The 21,808-nt window shown below is 33.0% G+C and overlaps 2 protein-coding genes across 4 annotated transcripts; both read left to right on the top strand.

Moving 5' to 3' along the window:
- The first annotated feature begins 5,898 nt into the window (after positions 1-5,898).
- Positions 5,899-8,401, top strand: LOC113561634. Its single transcript, XM_026968290.1, has 4 exons — positions 5,899-7,006; positions 7,285-7,472; positions 7,549-7,708; positions 8,230-8,401. The coding sequence occupies exons 2-4, from the start codon at positions 7,302-7,304 to the stop codon at positions 8,355-8,357; spliced, it is 459 nt and encodes a 152-aa protein (XP_026824091.1). The 5' UTR covers positions 5,899-7,006; positions 7,285-7,301; the 3' UTR covers positions 8,358-8,401.
- A 1,479-nt stretch (positions 8,402-9,880) lies between these two features.
- LOC105283865 (fibroblast growth factor receptor substrate 2) lies at positions 9,881-19,182 on the top strand. Of its 3 annotated transcripts, none has more exons than XM_011346974.3 (5): positions 9,881-10,210; positions 10,703-11,034; positions 11,128-12,089; positions 13,010-13,054; positions 17,799-19,182. In XM_011346974.3, exons 2-5 carry the CDS (start codon positions 10,714-10,716, stop codon positions 17,818-17,820), a joined length of 1,350 nt encoding a protein of 449 aa, XP_011345276.1. In that variant the 5' UTR covers positions 9,881-10,210; positions 10,703-10,713; the 3' UTR covers positions 17,821-19,182. The 3 variants fall into 3 exon arrangements, with proteins under 3 accessions (XP_011345276.1, XP_011345278.1, XP_011345277.1); XM_011346975.3 differs by having other exon boundaries at positions 9,883-10,210; positions 10,703-11,025; XM_011346976.3 differs by lacking the exon at positions 13,010-13,054 and having other exon boundaries at positions 9,882-10,210.
- The last annotated feature ends 2,626 nt before the right edge of the window (positions 19,183-21,808 follow it).

Genomic DNA, 21,808 nt, shown 5'->3' with positions numbered 1-21,808 from the left:
TTAATATAGAACGTCATTTAAAGAACCACAATGTATGGGAATACGTTGTTGACAACAAGAAGCCAGTTAAGGCCGACGGCGAGGCGGTTGCGGTGTTCGCGGCAAGAGAAGGTGCGTTTAACCCGAAAAATATAGTTGCCGAATTGATAATTAGCAATTCTATTGAAGAGTCTGAGGTGGACCACATCATGACGTGTGAGAGTGCTTATGAAATGTGGACGGCACTGCAGCGAGTTCATGAGAAAAAGGATCCGACCAGCAAGTTAGCGGCGTCGCAGGCTTTTCACGACTATCGTTACGAGACAGGGATAGAAATGTCAAAACACATTGCAAATGTCAAGAATCTGGCGCGTCGATGCAAGGACTTAAATGATGAGTTGTCTGAAACTTCGGTTATGGCAAAATTGCTGCAAGGATTACCAGCAAAATATCGAAGTGTCGCGACGATCTGGTGCAACAAGAGTGAGAAAGATCAACATTTGCATGAGCTCTGTGCAATGTTAGAACACGAGGAGGCAGCTCAAGATGCTGATGATTTAGCAACGGCCAAGATGGAAGCGCTCAATGTCAAGCAAGATAATAAGAAGAAAACGCAACATAAGAAGACATTGAAATCAATACAGAAGAAGAAAGAACCGATTCGTTGTTTTAATTGTGACGGGCTTGGTCATGTGGCGGCTAAGTGCCCGAAAGAATCGATTCGTTGTTTTAATTGTGACGGGCTTGGTCATGTGGCGGCTAAGTGCCCGAGTGATAAAAGAGAGAACACCTCGAAACAGAAATCAGAGAAATCGAGTGGTGTAATGACTCTAGCTGCGGATGTAATTTTGGAAACCGATAGTGAATGGTTGGCAGACAGTGGAGCGTCGGCACACATTATGGGAAGAAGAGAATGGTTTTCATCGTTTGAATCCATGTCGGCAAAGTTTTCATTAGCTAATAGCGAACAAGTAGAAATCAAGGGCTGTGGTGAAGTCAAGGTCGAGTGTTTGGTAGATGAACAATGGCAATCAGTAACTTTGAAGAAGGTGTTCTTCATTCCTGGTTTTAAGAAGAATCTATTCAGCATTGGTGCTGCAGAAGAGTTAGGCGTGATATGTCAAACCGGAAAGGACTCGATGATTTTCAAAAGAAACAGGCAGAAAGTGGCTGAAGCAAGGAAAACCGATAATAATTTGTTCATCATGAAAATGAAAGTGTGTCATCCTCGAATGCCAGAAGTCAATGCAGCTGTGGATTTGCAAACATGGTACGAACGTTTAGGGCATATCGGAATTAATGCCATTAAGGGGTTACATACCTTCTCGGCGCCAAAAAATTAACGTACTTTGGGAATTTTTTTCTGGAAGTGTGTAAAATAAATTGGAAAACCAATTATTCCGTGTTGTTCCTTGATATTTATTTTATATAAAACAATTTTTTTTATTCATTTATAGTATATATAGACCCCGTAATTTCCAACCGCGTAAACCCTTACATGAAAATCCGGGGTTCATGGGCAGCATCCTAATTTCCTGTAGAAACACAATATTTTAAAAATTCAACCGGTGTCTTGTAAAATGATGTAGCTATGGTCCATTGGGCCAAATTTTTAAATTTTTGAAAAATAAGAAAATGAGACCATTTTGAAAAAAAATTTTCATTTTTCGTCTAAAATTTACACCTTTAAATGTACTCCAACAATATTTAAAATTAAAATAAAAAAAAAATGGCTCGATGGACGATAGACAATGTAATTCTGCGTAGATGGGCGCAAATTTGATCCAAAAATATTGAAAATTGTTCAAGTTATCGTGCTGCCCGTGTTGAAAAATGTGGTTTCGAGAAAAACGCGTTTAAAGTTTCAAGAAGGAAACACTGTACTAATTTTTCAACTTACACTTAATTTACCATTCCTGCAGCATACTGTGGACCTTCCTGCGCCTTAAGTTGCTCATTTTGAACAGTTTTATGTAACTTACGAGCAGTGCTAGCCTCTTTTATACTTTGTATTGCTGCGATCCTCGTATTACGCAAACGATTGGCGTCCTCTTTGTCGCAGTACTCGTATAATTGCTGGCCAATTTTACATCCCAATTGTTGTAAAATGTGCATGTAAATGTGTGCACCATCATTATATGTAGCTGAAGCAACATCAGTAGCTATTTGAACAATGGAGCGACTTCCGGGTGTTAGTTTTGGTGCAATTTTCCAAATTTTTGAATTTACGCTCTAATGTGCGCAGGAATATGCACAGAATCTCCAAAAGGTCTCTCACTAATAAAACGACCGTTACCGAAAATGTATTTGTGAGTTACTACCTGAACGTTTTACCTGGCTCTTTATTGTTCGGCGAAACCTGTTTTTCGACCGTGCGCGCTCTAACATTTTTGCTCATATCTTCGTTAAAATTGCAATATCGTTAAAAACCTTTTTGCTCCTAATTCTACATACTCTAAAGATTTGATTTCCGTAAAAAAAGAAAAATCGATTTTTTGAAAGTTGAGAAGGTATGTAACCCCTTAAGGAGATGTCAAAGCGTGGCTTGCTCGAAAGCCTTGAAGTACCAGAAAAGGCTAAACTACAGTGTGAAGCGTGCGAGCTAGCAAAGGCACGTCGACGCAGTTTCAAGACTAACACGAAGAAGGTCAAATATAAACCAGGCGAGTTGATCCACACCGATGTTAGTGGTCCATTTCCAATGCCATCATACAGTGGAAAAAGGTGGTTCATTTTATTCAAGGATGATGCCACGGGCTTTCGGATGGTATTCTTCATGCGTCACAAAAACGAAGCACTGGAGTGTTTCAAGAAGTTCGTAAACTTGATCGAGAACAAGTGGGAGCGGCATGTGAAGATACTTTGTAATGACAATGGCTTGGAATACGAGAATAGTGAATTTTTATCGTATCTGGAATCTAAGGGCATTGAACATGAACCGTCTGCATCCTATACGCCCGAGCAAAATGGGCGAGTGGAGAAGGACAATCAAGTGATCGATGACAGTGCGCGGGCAATGTTGCTGGCAAGAGATCTCGATGAACGATTGTGGGCAGAGGCAGTACGAACGGCGGTTTACTTATTGAATCGTACACCGACAAAGCAGTGTCCCGATTCTACACCATATGAGGAGTGGTCCGGTAAGAAGGCATCGATGTCACACATTCGCACATTTGGATCAGTCGCTTATGTGCATGTGCCGAAGAGTAAGCGAACCAAATGGACACCAAAGGTTCGGAAGATGATTTTAATCGGCTATGAAGGCGAATCGAAGAATTATCGGTTGATGGAACCGAACAATCCAAAGAAGGTGGTTGTGTCGGCAAATGTCAAGTTCCATGAAACAACTAAGTGTGAAATCGAACCGGAAAAGACGTCAAAGCTACAGTTTGTTCAAGCAGATGTCGAAAAGGAGCCAACGGACATTGTAGTCAACGAAAATATTTCCACAGAAGATAGCTCGAAAGATACGGACGATGACGAGGAAGAGTTCTCGACACCGTGTCAAGATCGATATCAACTGCGAGATCGCAAGCAGTTGCACAAACCAAGTAGATTCGAGATAAATATAATAGAGTTCGAAGAGCCATTGACGTACGCAGAGGCGATGACCAGTAGTCATGCAAGAGAGTGGCGAGCAGCAATCGATGTTGAACTTCAAGCGCTTCGGAGAAACAAGACCTGGATCACTTCAACTTTGCCGAAAGGTAAAGAAGCTATTTCATCTAAATGGGTGTTTAGAATCAAGCGTGACGAATTTGGTTGCATTGAACGGTTCAAGGCTCGACTGGTGGCACGAGGCTATAGTCAAAGAAAAGACATCGATTACACGGAAACGTTCGCCCCGGTCGTTCGTTATGAAAGCGTGCGTACTTTTCTGGCTATGGCAGCTCTCGAAGGTTTTGAACTTGGACAGTTCGACATTAAGACGGCGTTCTTAAATGGCAAATTCGAGGAAGAGATCTATATGTGGCTGCCAGAAGGAATAGAAAAGGAACCTACTGTCGTCAAACTTCAGCGATTGTTGTATGGCCTGAAGCAGTCGCCACGTCAATGGAACAAGAGGTTTCATGAGTTTTTAATGCAGTTTCAATTTACGGCTAGTGATCATAGAACTTATATATATGGAAGGGGAAAAGGACCCGCACAACTGTGTCCAAAGAGTGAGACAGAAAACTATAGTCCTGTCTCGTTTCATTACTTTTCCTCGCAATGCGCATGAGCGGCCGAAGCGAGAGTGTGAAATTGTATTTGTGATTGTAGGTTGTGTACCACGTGTCAGTTTGTGATTGTAGGTTGTGTACTATTGTCAGAGAAAAAGAAATGGGAGTTTATTGTGTGCTGTGCGGCAATCGGAACAAAATCGTTTCATATCACCGGTAAAGAAATTAAAAATTATTTTTGTATAGGTTATGTATATGTTTCAGAATATATACGTTTATTTACTGTGAAATTTAATAGTTTTGGCATTGAAAATTAAAATGCTCATATGTGCTTTACAGGTTTCCGAAAGATAGGCATAGTAGAGAAAAATGGTTATCTTTCTGTGGAATCGGAGAGAAGGATCTCAATACTGTTACCTTCCTATGTTCTAATCATTTTAAGGAAGAGGATTTAACGAAGAGAATAAATTGTGTTATTGTAAATCCTGGAGCAATACTATTCATCAAGACACAAAAAAGAAAGAAAAGATACTATTTAATAAAATTAATGTGGTAATTGTTTGTGTGTCTAACTTTGTGATTCTTGAGGGTATCACGAATGTACAATTATAAAATAAAAATATATTGCAGATCAAATACAACAGATGACAAATATCAGCCACTAATGAAAAAACACAATTGGGATGAAATGTCCATTGTGGAAGCTAGTACATCCTCTGACAATTCTCAGACAGTAGCTAATATTGTATCTACATTGATCGAAGGTAATAATTATTTTATGGATTTTTTTCGGAAGTTCAGCCATTTTATGTTTATATCTTTGAAATAATTTATATAATTATAAATAATAAATAATAAAGTTACACATTGTAGCAATATTAATAATTATATACTTCTTCAGTGAACTGTCAAACATCTCCAAGAACAACACCTCCAAGGACAACACCTGTTCTCGAACCTCGATACGTTGGTGACATTCGAACCCCACATTTAGCTACACCTCGACGACCAAAACAAGCTATAGCTCTGACACGACGAGTTATCAGTCAACATACGAGGACCATTAAATCATTGCAGCAGTCACGAAACAGATTACGTGCGCGCATAAAAAGCATAAAAGACTTATTAACCGAGTTGAATCGAAAGAATTTAATTTCTGAAAGTGCTTTTGACAATTTGATGGTAGGTTTGCGTTGCAAATATACTGATGACTGCAATGAAATATACTAATAACTGCAATTGTAAATGAAATATAATTGTAATTGTTACGAATTTGTAATATAACATCAATTGTAAATAATTTATGGAATTCACATCAATGAAAACATAATGAATAATTAGTATTATTGTATCGTTACTATTGTTATTGTTATTATTATTATATGGCATTCGTATTAATCTCAGTTGTGCTTTAATGTTTTATTTTATGTTTTTATTGTTTAATGTTCTATTTATTTATGTAATAGACAATACAAGTATTGTATTATAATAAGAAACAATACATATTTCATTTATTACACATTTATGGTAAAAATTAAAACATTATTCGTATCTCTTCATTCTCAATATGTATGTTCCTTCCAAAGATAATATATAATAAAGTGCTTACATACATTATACATATCATACAACTGTTCTATATACATTGCTACACGACAGGTTATAAGCATGCGTCAACGATTTAGCGTGTGCGCATAGCGAACCAAAGTCATGTTCTGTCTATCCTTGTCGCACAGATGTTAGACACAGTTTCGGCCTACGGAAAGTATATGTTATTCCCCTTCCATGTGTATAAGTTCTATGGCTGGCCCTAACAAACTGAGGTTAGATAATTGCAAATGGCGTCCAGCCATAAGAATCTATTCCGTTCAGCGGACTCCCTCTCAATTAGGGGACAGAACTAGGACCACTTTTGTTTCCCGGAGTTCGGCCTCCTTATCTCTTACTTCGTGCTGATGAAGCCTGTCGGTGACTGACGGTGTTGCGTAATTTTAATTCCCGATTTTTATTTTAAATCGCAGTCTGTCAACTAATTCTTAATAAAAGAAAGAAATATTCTCAAAATAAATTGAAATATCACTATGAGAAATCGTTTGTAAATAAAGCATATAGCTTAGGTTTTAATTTACCCATGAAATGACACTAGTTTGTGATTTTGTAATGTCAAAGTTATAAACTATATTAAAATAAAACATGTTTTTTATATATAAAACATAAATACATATATTTTATGTTGGTATGCGATCTCGTAATTTTAGGTTTAAGTCTAGTGGCGAAAGTGTTGCCGCGAAGTTAGGTTATTTGCCTGTCTATGTTATTTTATAGTTCGTGATCGTGGTTTGTGAATCCCCGCGCGTTGCGTTTTATGTTAGTCGTTCCTTTTTACTCAAACCGTACGTATCACATTATACGATACTAAAGGAACATTGTCTACGATTATTTAAATACCTCACAATAGGCACCCAGCATTATTGAGAGCATGATTTCTTTAAGAAGACTTTTTGTAGACCTCATTAACATCTTCTAAAAACGATATCAATAAGTTATCTTTTCATAAGATGTCTTTCAAAAAAACTCTTTATGATATCTTCCGTGCAATCGTGCCTCGCGCGGTTATTTGCGACCATTTACTTTTATATGGCGAAAGGTATAGCGCTACATTGCACGCAGAAATATTTATAAAATACAAAGAATTACTATATATAGAGAGAGAATTACTCTTAAAGAGAGAAAGAACTTTGGCGCTATTTTTCGGTCTCACTCGGCTTTTATTTTTTCCTATAATTTGTTAATAAAGTTCACTGAGTGGAACATAACCTGACTAGAAGAGACTAGGAAGAGAGGTAACAAGAAGGAAACAAGAGGTAACGTTTATTTTATGGTATATTTATTTTGATTTATAGTTTTTGTGTAATCATTTTTAAAGTAGAGTTCAAAATGGCATTTCGCAAAAAATTGAAAAGCTTATCTGTAAGTCAAAAAATAGAAGACTCCTTAAAGAATATGAATATTTACATGATACAAAGATACAATACAAATAGATACAAAGTGATGTGGTAAATAATGTGGAAGATGATGTGGAAGTATGTATAATATATATAGTTGTTGATTATATATCTATATTACTCTTTTTCTCAAACAGAAGCTTGTCGAAATGACATGAACAAAATTACACGATTATTGGTTACAATCCAACAATTGTTGTTAGATGTCCATCCCCATTCTTCACAAGAGAATGCAATAAATTTCAATTTACCGATTAGAACGCATGAAGCACTAGAGGAATTTAATAAATTGTTAACACAAGACTCGGTATCTTTATTGCAATATGTAAGTACTTTTTATCAATTACACATAAAAAACTAAAATATATGTACACTAGTTACATTTAAATAATCTTTTACAGAAAAAATTAATTAGAACTACAGGAGGAAAATATCCAGAACAACATGTAAGAAATGTATTAAAACTTACTCTAACTGATCAACTAGCTTACAAACTCTCATGGACAGGACAAAAAAATATCATACAAACGAGAGGCATGAAATTTGTTGATGTCATTATCGGTAATTTTATATTTTTATTTAGTACTTTTAAATTACTTCGAAATTGTACTGGGTGTTTCTGACATAAATGTTAATCTGACACACACACACACATACGTGCACATACATACTTATGCACACATGTATGTATATATGTATAATTGTTATTAATTTTATAAACTTCAATCATATTCAGTACTATTTTATCATTTTTTGTCATTATGTTTTTATAATAATGAAAATTGCATTGAGCATAAATAGCAAAACAGTTGTAAACATAGTTTTGTTGCAATTTTTCCAAATTATTAGAATAACTATTATTATTATTATTATTATATATTATTTCCAGTTAATTTTGTTCATTAAGTATTCACTACATACGTTTAACGTTTAAGAATTAATTTTAATTTCTTTTGGAAACATTTGTATTCTGATATTTCTTAATATATTTTTAGAAAATAATAAATATATAAAATGAACAATTTATAAGTTTTATTAATTAATATTTTATTTAAAAAATTTTATTAATCGTATTTTTACAGAAGTCATTATCAGTGGTAGTGGAAACAGTATTTCTTTCCATTCTATCCAAACAGTTATTAAAATCTGGCTACAGCATGCTGGAGATCGGATCAATCAAAATACCAAACGACATGAATTGAAGAAATGAAATGTTTAGAAAAATAGTGGAGAAAAAGTATAAAATCAAACACCTTACGCGTGTAATATAATTAAACACCAACCACAAACCCAACACTTATAAATGTTTGAAATGTCAAACATTAATAAACATCTTGAAAACGGCGACAACGAAAGTGTTTGAAATTTCAAACACTTATTATTTAGAGTGTATATAGAAACAGTCCATAAACATACGCAAAATGTTCATAGAATATGCTACAGAATATTTATAGAACATTCAGAGAATGTGAGTTTTTGTCTACTTCAAATGTTCCATGGAAGGTTCACAGAACTCTGAAGCATTATATGAGAATATTCTAAACATTCTCCGATATTATTCTATGAATGATCATAGAACGATCTTGTGCTGTATGGGTTAGAAGATGATAATATTAACCTTAAGAAATATTAACATGCAAAAACTATTTACTAATTTTGATTCCCATATACAAGATTTAGATCTGATGGAAAATCATAAGTATGTACTGGTTAAGTTAATATTACAAATTTTTTTAATGTTCAATTAAGTTATTATGGGAAACAAAGTACCTTAAATGAATATAAGACATTCGTGAGGCATACACTAACAAAAACAGTCATTTTTTCTGCCCAGTAAGTGATGTTAATATGTTGCGTTTTGTCGCGTAGATGCGTGCATTTATGAAGCGATTTTCATCATGCATGACAGCTGGACTGGTCTATTCGGACACATACACGCTCGCGTACGCACACGTATAAATTCCATTCAGCATTGCCCATTCGATCGGTCACTCTCTCGTATTCTCTCGTTATTTATGGAACAAAAGACATGCTCGAATCTCGAACGGTTATTAACATCACCAAGGAATCGTAGTAAACAAATTTCCAAGGAACAGTTCCGTTCATCTTGAGCCTTTAATGTGTTCAGTTCAGTAGAGTATGTGTCCGAATAAGTCGCGACCCAGAGTCAAGGCTCCAGGCGTTGTCGTGCACCAGTCTGCAAGCGATACAGGGCGAAGGCCCCTAAGTGTTATAATTACCACGAGAAAAGGACAGTTGCTGTATTGACAATAAATGTACGTGATACGAAACCACAGCGTGGATACGAAATATTATTGACGCTGCTACGATTCACGTTTAAACTTTAAACATATATATTTATATGTTAAAATATATGTATTTATGTTTTATATATAAAAAACATGTTTTATTTTAATATAGTTTATAACTTTGACATTACAAAATCACAAACTAGTGTCATTTCATGGGTAAATTAAAACCTAAGCTATATGCTTTATTTACAAACGATTTCTCATAGTGATATTTCAATTTATTTTGAGAATATTTCTTTCTTTTATTAAGAATTAGTTGACAGACTGCGATTTAAAATAAAAATCGGAAATTAAAATTACGCAACACCGTCAGTCACCGACAGGCTTCATCAGGCTTGATGCATACGAAACAAGCATGGCGTTGCATTTTAGTTCGCCGCTCTCCCGTTTGGTACCTTGTAGCGCAACAGATGTTGGACACACGAAAACGTAGGACAAATGGGACTGTTAGCAGTCCATACTTATATAGTCAAAGGATCAGACTGTAATTCCATTAGGAAGATAGATGAGCGATCACCGGTGTAGTTATCGTTCTTTTTTTATTACACTTGTGTCCGTGTCAGAATTTTCGATGATGAATTTGGCGCGACTCGATTCTATCGTACATTTCGTACAACCTCACCCGAGTCACAACCGATATTATGATAACATGGCATAGCCAAGCGAAAAATAAGTGGAAGTATGCTCAGCAACGGGAGAAGTGACAATCAGAAGATTGTTCCTATGTCGTTCTGGCTATTGGTCATATTTGGTACGTACATATTTAATCATTAATGTATTATGATAGCTCGCTGACGTGAGATTCGTTAGGAGAGAATTCGCTTTATATCAAACATATTGTACGCATTGTAATCATTATTCGTATATTCGTAATGTAAAAAGTATTTATATATAGTCATTAATGACGACAAATACTTCATGTAATTATGTCAATTAAAGAATTTATAATATTTTGTACATTTCTTGAAGTTTTTAGAACGGATGTCATTTATTTTGTTATTATCACAAAATATTAATTAGAAGGGATAATATCTAGAATCTAAAATAAATAATTTATTAAACAAAATACAGATATGTGATATAATTATTAACAAAGTTTCATAAATTAACATACAGTAAAAAATGCAGTATATTTATGTATATATGTGTACACAATATATACAATTATTAAATAACAAAAATATTATCATATACTTACTTTTGCATAACTGCAGATTTCATAAATTATTTTGTTTCTCTTTAGATAAATAAAGGATGGGTTGTATCAATAGCAAGGTAGAAGTTAACAATATGCACTCAAACATATTTGAAGTAATGTATATAGATGGTAACATCACTTCTCCTGGACGCTTGGAAGTTACCGAAGTAGATATCTCATTGTATCAACAAGACAAGCCACCACTCACATGGCCGCTAATGTGTTTACGAAGGTATGGAATTACCAAACCAGGCGAAATCTTCACCTTTGAATCAGGTAGACGTTGCTACACGGGTGCTGGCATATTTTCCTTCAAGTGTAAGCGGACTGAGGATCTGTTTAATCTCATAAAGTTAAAAGTCAATCAGGTCAGTCAGGTACTAACATGAACCTTCCAGTATTGATCCACCTTTCAATATCGATACGTAATATTAGGGGGAAAAAAAACATTACAAGTATTTCATCGATAGGTGCGCATCATCAGTAGAAGTCTTGCGCGGGCAACGGAGCTGCCATATACGTTGCATCCTGCTGCAGCAAGAGCACGACTGGCATTGACGGAACCTTATGACATGGAGGAGCCTTACATGAATCCAATACCGTTCAGAAGCGACGTTATTCGCATGGGTTCCGTGATACCAAAGCGCTCGCCACCTTCTATGCCACCGCCACCGCCACCGATCTCTCAATCCTACCCGTCCTCTCTTTACACCAACAAGGAGGTCTTGTCGTCCATCTCTATGGAAATGAAGCACGACAGTAACAAGAGTCTTGGCAGACTCGATAATACGATATCCAACAACGGATGTATGGAGACCGAGCTGATGAGCACTCAGTGCGGCATGGAAGTCATCAGTCATGACGCGACATCGTCGTCGTCGCTGACTATGGCGCCGTACATGAACATAGAGAACTGCAGCAAGTCCAGCTCGCGTTTGTCCACGCAGAGTAGCTCCGAGACGGTTCAAATCGGCAAATCGGAAAGTAACGACACGAGCGCATCCGATCCCGTTTACATGAACATAAATCCTGGGCAGAAGCATGTGCAGAACATCGCTACTAGTATAATACATTATCATCGTCGTCCTCCTCCTCCACCACCTCCGTCCACACCCAGCTTGCATCCGGATGAAGAAGAGGGTTCCTACGTTAATCTGAAAACGAGCGAGATCGAGAGTCTCAGGAGAAGATTTCCTAGTGCCTCGGTAACCTCGGAGATATCGCTCTTGGATTCGTTTGCATCGACAGGATGCCCAATCGGAAGGGTAAATTATGCGATTCTGGATCTAGATAAGAAAGACGTACCTGCCAGCACATCCGATAACACGACGACGAATCCTACGCTATCGCCGCCTGAATCTTCGAGTAAGCCGCGAAAGGGCTACGTCACAATAGACTTTAAGAAAACGGATGCTCTGGAGATAATAAGCCAGTAAGTGAATTTTACTATTTTCTACTTTGCCATTACGTTCAAAACGACGATCTCTGTGTTCCATACAGTAAAAAAAAAGAAATGAGGAAAATCGAGCTAATGAAATTTAATGCATAACATATTTATAATATTTACAATTGATGCAGATTATATGTATACTTTATTATACATATAACTTTTTATTATACATATTTGTATATAATAATTGTATTACACGACAATGTTAAACTAGTTTAATATATTACATAATATATAAGGTTCCATAATAGAAGTATTTATTAACGCTCCTATAATAGAGATGATCCAGCTGAGTCAAAAAGTCCTGTATCGTTTCGCGATATTTGCGAATTTTATTATTGTGCAAAAGTTGTTAATTGATCAAGATTTGCAAATCAGATGGCCTTTTACGCATCGAGGCAGTAGAGAATGTACTTTAGTTATAGCAACAGCTATAACTAAATATAATTTCGTAGGATAATGCGTCGCTGGCATCCTTTTCTAATATTTCCTTTTCTAATTAGGTCGCTGCCGTGCCTAAAGTACTCCGGTTACTGTCTCAGTGCACGAAATGCGTTTTGATTTGCAAATCCTAATCGATTAATAACTCTTTTATTGCGAAGATCACAAAACAGTATAGGACTTTTCGGTTCAACTCGACCCACTCTATTTCCAAGCAAGCGTTGGCTAGAACTTTCGGACACCTTGTATATTACACACAAAGATGCTAATAATATTGTTAATGATTTAATGGTAAATCAGACAATTTCTTTTTTCTATAGCTTAATATTTGACCAATAATGTAAACAAGCACAAATTGTTTTGTGCACAAATCCGTGTATATAGATTGTTTCTATATACATAATTGTTATGCCTACATAATTAATTATGAAAAACGGAATTTATATATTACATATTTACAGGTATTATATTTTAGAGAAGCTTATACAATACGATATTTTTCTTAAGTAAGTCCCCCCCTTTTATCAGTTACGAAATATTCCAAAAAGCACACACATACAGACACACGTGCGCGCAGCGCGTGTCTATTTACATGACTTGAGAGATGCGTAGAAAATTACAAAATACATAAATATGAACACATTAGACTATTACTAGTTTTTATTTACTAGAATTTTATTTTATACGTAATTTGTATTTCAGAGTCTTTGTTAGCGAAAATATAAGCTTCAATAGATTTCACGTTTGGTTATTGAGACCTTAAGCTTCAGCAAAAATTAACTTTTTTTTTATAAAGAAAATAGCTTTTTACTATTATTACATATTTTTACGGATATTTTTGTGCTAATGTATTTTTAAATATAGTTAATCGTATAAGCTGTATGCAAAAATTTCACAATTATTTCAAGAATCTGTTTTTATTTTAAATAACTTATTGCTTATCATTGTGTTTTAAAGAATTATAATTATAAAATTATAATATATAAAAAAGACCTATTATTACTTAATTGTATTATTTGTTTTACATTTTAAATATATTATAGAAACTTAAATTACATAATAACAATAAAGGATTGTTTAACTTATTGCTTAAGAGCAACAGATTTCTGAAATAATTAAGAGTCTCAAATGTTATTAAAAAATGCCTAATTAGCTTTATTTAAATAGATAGTAGATAAATCTATTCCCTTTTTATTATTTATTGTCATATAGAAAATATTGTTATTTTATTTGTTGTATATATGCATTTTAGACAGAATTCAATTTTTTGTTATCAAAGTATACAGAAGATTAATTTTTTCGTTATTTTCTTCATTTTTTAATATCATAATTATTTATCTACGATAAAAGATCTATACAAGCGTTTTTAACAGACATGGAAATAATGAACTTGTTTTACTCATATAAAAAAATATTTTTTAAAATATGCACCATTTTCGAAAATTAACATGTTCGCTATTCTATAAATATAATATATGCAAAATAACAGTTATTAGTTAGAATTGTTATTATTTAGAATTATTTAGAATATTTTTGCAATTTATGATTTAAAAAATATTGAACTAATATACAAAAAACGATATGTAATACTAAATTATTAAAGTTTATATAATAATTTTTCATATTTACTATAAAATTTCATCATTTAATTAATTTGATAATACATATTATCTTAAATATTCTCGTTTGTTCATCAATACTATTTTTACTTAAAAATTTCAAAAACTTTTCAAGATAAGAAATATGTACTTTTGAGGAAAACTATATTAGGATCAATAAAATATGTAGAAAATAAATATAACAAATATATAAACAAGTAAATACGAAAATAGTGGTGGTGTTAGTACAACTAAAGTAAATTCTCTATTATATGATTTCAAACACTTTTTAATGCGATGAACAATAAACGACCAATCTCATATAAATGTTAGGTAATCCATTTCATATGATCTTTTTCTACAATTTTTGTAATACTTATGTGTGTAATTTGCAGAATTTGTAGTTTTGGCAGACTGCATAAGAAGATATAAATATCAAAATGACTAGAATTTATTAGCAAATAATACAATATTAATACAAAATAGTATTAACATTCTATAATATAGCATGCGCGCGCGCGCGTGCGTGAATGTATGTGTTTTTTCTGTATAAATAATATTTTTATAATATATGTTTATAATTTTATTTTTTGTCCATATATAATTCTTAAATATTTGAATGCCAGAAAACTTTTAAATTAACCATTTTATCCATTTCCTTGATTGTTTTGATAATTATATCTTCATTGAAATTTATTAAATTACTTGATACATTTATATAACACAACATAACATTATGTAAAAGAAACTTTTTTATTCTGTCTAAATGACTTTTATAAAGTTTACAAAGTTTCTAAAATATAGAAATTTTAACTAACTTAATTAATAGAAAAAAGTTTTTTTCTTACATAATGTTGTAAAGAAAATTGATTCATATGCATACAGTTGTACGTACAGTTGTATTCACGCAACTCTATAAATGATATGTGTGTATATATGTGCTTCGAGGATTCTGTGTGCATATGTATGCGTACTCATTAAACTCTATTTTATAATATGTTTGTATCATTTTTATTGCTTTTACACACACACACACACACACACACACACAGAAAGAGAGAGAGAGCACATACACACACAAGGTGTGACATTTAAATTAAGACGCCTAAACATATAAAAAATAAAATAAAATGAAAAGAAATCTTTCAGACATTGTGCTACTTGAGTTTTGGAGTATCAAAATGAAATTATGAAGGTCAACTTCATATTTTTTAATGGGACCCTACTTTTTCAAACAAATTATATTTGTAGTCCTTTTCACGACAAATTCAATTATCACATACTTAAGATCATTCGAGATCAAATAATAGAAGCAGAGTTTAAATCGTTTGTTTTACGATTCAATGTTCAAATGATGATGATTAACTTCGATACAGATGATCATTAATTTTGATACTTTTGAGTACGTTGAATGAAAGATTGATGAACGTAACAAAGTCATCCTGTTTAACATCGTGACATCTCTGATTTTCCATAGTGTTACTAACGTTTAATTTTGAAAATCATTATGCTGTAGCTGTGATGTAATGAGTTGTGATATAGGTGCAATTTATAACGTTTAAGTATTCGCAAAACAGATATTCAGATATTTCAGTACAGTGAGAAATATACTACTAGTACTTATTTGTGGATTATGAGCTACTTCTATTGTATTTATATTGTTGTATAGATACAATACAATAATATTCCTAATACAACAATTTCATTATTTCCATTAGTGAATCTTGCCATTTTCTTTTTTCCTCCTGAACATTTATCATTTAAAACTTGTTTTCAGAACTCTACAAAAGTTTTTCATACTGTATGGTTGATTCTCAGCGAGCAACTGAACTGACTTTTATATCACCAACTGGAAGATGCGTTATTGTAGACAATAATATTATTGTGTGCAACGTGTGTCTTTCAGTTAGCAATATAAAATTCATTCTCTCTATGTTGCTCGCTGAGAATCAAGTATGTAATAAAATGATAGTGTACACTAGTTACTTCGTTCTTGTCGTATCACTTGTGTAATCTGAGAGAAATGTTCCATCACGTTCTTCGATTTATTGAGTTATGAAAAAATTTTTAAAAGAATGTTCATGAACTCTCTGCTTGAGTTAATATCGAATAACCCTGAGTTTGTGATCATTGAATTCTGAAAATGTCATGAAAATGGCTACAAAAGTAAGTTTAAAAAAGTAGGATTCTATTAAAAAATATGAAGTTGATGTTTATTTCACCTTGACACACCCTGAAGATCAAACCAATAGCACAACCGCACGTCCCCTTTGAAACCCTGCAACTTTTCTTCCTTGAAACATTTCTTTTCATTTTACTTTATTTTTTATATATTTAGACATCTTAATTTAAATGCATATATCTATATTGCATATGTGTATTGTATATGTGTATATGTATGCATATGTATATGTATATATTAGTTACTAAACTGTAATATAGAGTCTCATCTATCAAAAACGTATGATATTCATATATTAATGAAGAAGCTCACATGTGTTGGGTCAGTTCGGTTTCGGCATTAAATTTTACTTTATTGCATTGTAGGAACAAGTTATCAAGCAAATAATCATCATTGTCTGTATTATACGTAAATTAGTTTGAAAACTTGAAAATTGAATTGTTTTTTGATCCTGCATATAATCATCTCTGATATACATATATTGCAATACATATTAATGAATGATATCATGTTTATACATGTGTGCTTTGAAGTTAATGACTGATAGCGTCATTTACGAGCTGAAACGTGAACACATATGCAATGCTTAACATGGATAAAATATTTATATGTTATAGCAAGCATAAAAATACAATAGAAGCTTCCCTAAATAAATACATATCTTATTAATTTTATTCGCACATGTATTTATTCTTATAAATTTGTATTGCAATATTATAATACTATAATGGTCTATAACTCAACATACAGAGTATCCCAAAACTCATCAGGAATAATTTTAAAGGCAGATTCTATGAGGAGAATGTCTTAGGACAAAAATTTTAATATGAAAATATCGCGCGGAGCTATAATCGTTTATTAGAGTTTTTAAATAGAGAACGATTAAAGTTCACTGACAAAATTGAACTTGGTGCACTCGCGTATATCGAGATTTTATATAGCATATATTTCATTGTTTTTAATTTTTAATTATATACGTATGCAATGTAGAAACGCGTATTGTGTATAAGAAAAAATAATTTCTTTATGAAATTATTACCTACTTGCACAATAATTTCAATATTGTCGTAGAAATTCATGGAAGCACCTATACTGTATAATTCTGTATTTCGACATACTAAACATGTGAAATTTCAGCTATGTTATTAATGAATTTCACTCGCTTTCTATTTAAAAAATTATTATATTATAGCTGAAGCTATTATCGTGTGCGTGACATTTTCATATTAGAATTTTTATCTTAGAATATTCTGTAAAATCTGCCGTTAAAATTATTACTGCTGGTTTTGAGATACCCTCTCTATGCGTGCGTGCGTGCGTGCGTGTGTTAAATACTATGAATGTATATGTTCAAGAAGTCTTTTTATTCAAAGAATATACTTTTAACGTATAGTTTAAAATGCATTATAGCATGTAAATTTAGTGTTGCACGTAAATGGAATAATTACAATCACGTACGTTTCGATCTAGGTCCAGGCCCTCTTCAGTGTAATACAATGATACTCGATAGAAAGAAGAATCAGTTATGAAAAGATAAACTGGATATTCGGGATATTGCAAATCATAACTACGAGCCATGAGAGAGCGGAATGGGTTACCATAAATCCCTATGTATGGCTACATGCAGAAAGCGTCCATATATTCCAGAGTCACTACTCATCAACAGCACTTCTTTTGAAAGCATGAAATACGGAAAACGAAAATCAAGATAAGCAGAAATATTATACAGAGAAACGAGTTTATCTACGTTACAAATCGACCGATGGATCCACAACGACGAGAAGAGGTCATCTACGATAAAAAATAAGACGCGAGAAAAATTTAATATATAGATTTCTTTTTCTTTCGAGATAAACGTATCGACATCTAGTCATTAAAGTTTAATTTCAATTTAGTCACAGGAATCCAACCAATATCATCATTACGATAAGTGTAAATAGATATACTTCTCTTTGCTTTGAACGAAGACGACCAAGCCAAAGTATCGAAAGAACAATGTGCGATTTTTTAATCAGAGTCAGGGAATATTTGAATTCACGTGACCATGATTTTTTTTGTTTGTCATTCACGAAAATTATATGACTTGAATCAATAATGTTTCTTTTATTATTTAGTTGTTTCGATGCTTTATACATCATAATGTTATTTTATAAATTGTTATTAATACTAATTGCATCCAGATATCTGATATACTGATATAACAGTGGCAATAGAAACAACTAAATGACAAACTGCTTAATACACGGTTTTTCTACGTTTTGGTGCGACTGATTTTTTTTAATTGTTTAATTTGTCATAATGCACCATCTCTTGATGAGTGATTGCGTTATAGAGCTTGGATGAGATTGACATATCAGCTATAATCACTCAAACTTTCAAGGCTAACATGTCTGCGTCATTAGTTTTGACATCAAGTATGACAGATCTTATCGATAGTATATTCGTTGAAGAAACATGCTTACGGAGGATCAAACAGGTGCCAGAGTGGAGCACTGCAAAGACATGCTAAGAGTGGCCGATTCGGATTTCATCGTTACTATTGACAAAACGTATTGTTTTCAATATGAGCCACAGAACGGCAGAAGACAGTGCGCGTGCAGAAGATTCAAGATATTGCTCACCGTTTTCTTCGATTCGGAAAAGAATCATTCACAAGTAATTTATACGGGAAGGTCAAATTCGCCCTGAATATCGAGAGCAAGGGTCTTGATCGCTTCTGCACGATAATGCAGACTAGTGCACAAATCAAAGATTGTACACAATTCGCCTGATTTGGCTCCGTGTGACTTCTGGCCTAAACTCAAGTTGTCGATGAAAGGAAAGCGTTACGATATTATTCAGGATATCCAAAAAACTTCAACCGCAGTTTTCGAGGCGATTCCGAAAACGAAGTACAGTGACTGTTTCAAAAAATTTTTCAACTTCCAACGTTGACTCAGAAGAAGTATATCTTGGATTTGAAAAAGATAAAACCAAAAATTAACTGTCTGGTATTTTTTTTCGGCAGCCGTACCACAGCTCGGACAGATCGTGTAGCTAAAGCACGAAACAAAAGATTTTATATTTTCATGATTCAAGTGACCTAATGATTGGCCTCCATCCGCAAATTTATGTGTGATGGTTCTATAATATAATAATTATGTATATATATTACTTAATTAGTAATATGTAAAATATTCTGTGTGTGACAATGATTTCTTTAATAGCAAGAATATTGATTGACCTAAAAGTAGAAAATTTGTTATTGATCATCGTTTTTTTATTTCATTGTATTTCTGGTTTTTTCTTCTTTATTGTTTTATCACATATTTTATAAAAAACATTTGGATTTATTAATTATAGGTGTATATATATGTATATGTTAATTATATATATATATTTATACATTTTTAATAAATACTGTAATGGTAAAAGAAACTTCTTCCATTGCGCACAAAGATATTCATCATGCGGATGAAGATTATTATTTATGTTATATCAATTAAATTTTAGATAAATATTAGATTAAAATTTCAGATTTATGTGATTAACTTATATTCATCTCAGTGCTTTACCATGCTTGAATAGTTTAGTTCGGCTTTTTTTATAACTGATTTTTTTCTACTATATATTATTGTATTACACTGAAGAAGGTTTTTATATATATATATATATATATATATATATGTGTGGGTTGAAATGTGTATAATTATGTTATTTATTACAAGAGATTACAATTAGTTTCATAATAACGGCGATCTGGCTCACAGTAGCCTCGCCTTAATTGATCAACGGTAATTGATTATATCAAAGAATCTCATTTTGTAATTAAAGTATTTTAAGTAAATTAGGATATAATCGACCTTTTTAGGTTGCAATAATGTTCTTAGGACCATTCATCTAGCCATGCGCATGATTTTATAATGCAATCTGTGTGTACATGCATGCGTGCGTGTAATGTGTATGTGTGTGTGTGTGTATTTATTGTATTATAAAATCATGTATGGATTGCAAATACAATTATAAAATTGCGTGCGTACGTGCGTGTACGTGTGCGCGCGCGCACCCGTACAGCATACACACTTTTCTCTTGTGCCAAAATTATGTATATTGGGGATTCCACAAGATTAAGCATTTGTGAAAATGTAGAATCTGTAATTAAGACTGTTCTAATAAAACAACAAAGTTACTGAAAGTGATGGACGCGAATAAGTGAACATTTAGAATACATTGTGGATGTATTTTGTACGTATATATGTATATCTATTTATCATTAATTACTTTAACACGTATAATAATATTACGATAATACATACCATTGTATCCACAAGACAATCCGCAATGTATTTTATAATGATTTTCGCAGTTTAGCAAGGGAGAGAGAGAGAGAGAGAAATTGTATACGTGCGTTCAAAGTTTTTTGCATTATATTTTGAAAAAACGAATACGGCCTGTAATGACAGTATCATTGCGTCAATTATGAATATGTAAAATACTGCAGCCTATTATATACATGCCTATTCATGACTGACACGATATGAACGTATACGTATATTTTAAAGGGAATATTTTTTTAAACATAACAAAGATATAATTGAGGTAAGCGCATGTAGTATAGCACGCACATCTGTATATGTAATACGTATAACGTATGCGCGTATCTGAATTATATGTAATAAGAGATTATCAGTAGGGCGAATAATATGAGTATCATGAAGAGCGAAAGTGTATTCAGCGCAAAAGTGTATACGCGCTAAACATTCCCTGGTCTTTTCTAAATATCTTAAACGGCTTAAACCATCATGAATTAATTTAACTATGCGTTGAAACGCGCTACGTTCGAATCTCAAATTCAGCGTCGATGTTAATAATATTAATATTGTAAATTAATTTTTTTATCGAAATTTTATGCAGCATCTGGCAATCCTGATCTGCGTCAATAGCGCGGTGTATGTTAAAATTTTACGGCTGTGAGAGATATGTCATGTAATAGACATGCATTGGAAAGAGTTTTTGCAGTTTGTACGTCCGTTTTGCCCGACTCTCTAATGTATATAACGAAAAGAAGTTTATATAAAATAGTGAAAACTATTTATTTTTATGTAAAATGACATATTTATTATTTAGGTCTTTTTGATATTTCAGTGATCAAAATTCTGTACATCGTACGCGATCGTTGCGTAATATTTATTTCATAACTCTAACACAGCCAGTCAAACGTTACGTAAAATACTTGAAAGGGGAATAGTTTGAAATTCATGTCCAATTGTACACATGTGGACACGGTTCTAGTTTACTCAGTCTGGCTTAATTTCATGTAAATCTACGAAATATACAATAATGTATTTAAATGTACAATAATGTATATGTATGTTGAAAATCGTACTGTCTCATTTTATTAATTCCCACTCTCAATTAATTAATTGTGATAACAACGTAAACGTAAAGTGTTAAAATGCAATAATAATCACAATGGTGAAATTGACAAGATGACAAAAATG

The sequence above is a fragment of the Ooceraea biroi genome, chromosome 1, assembly GCF_003672135.1.
Source record: "Ooceraea biroi isolate clonal line C1 chromosome 1, Obir_v5.4, whole genome shotgun sequence".
Taxonomy (NCBI): domain Eukaryota; kingdom Metazoa; phylum Arthropoda; class Insecta; order Hymenoptera; family Formicidae; genus Ooceraea; species Ooceraea biroi.
The sequence above is the reverse complement of the archived record's forward strand: the minus strand, read 5'-3'. Positions and strand labels throughout refer to the sequence as shown.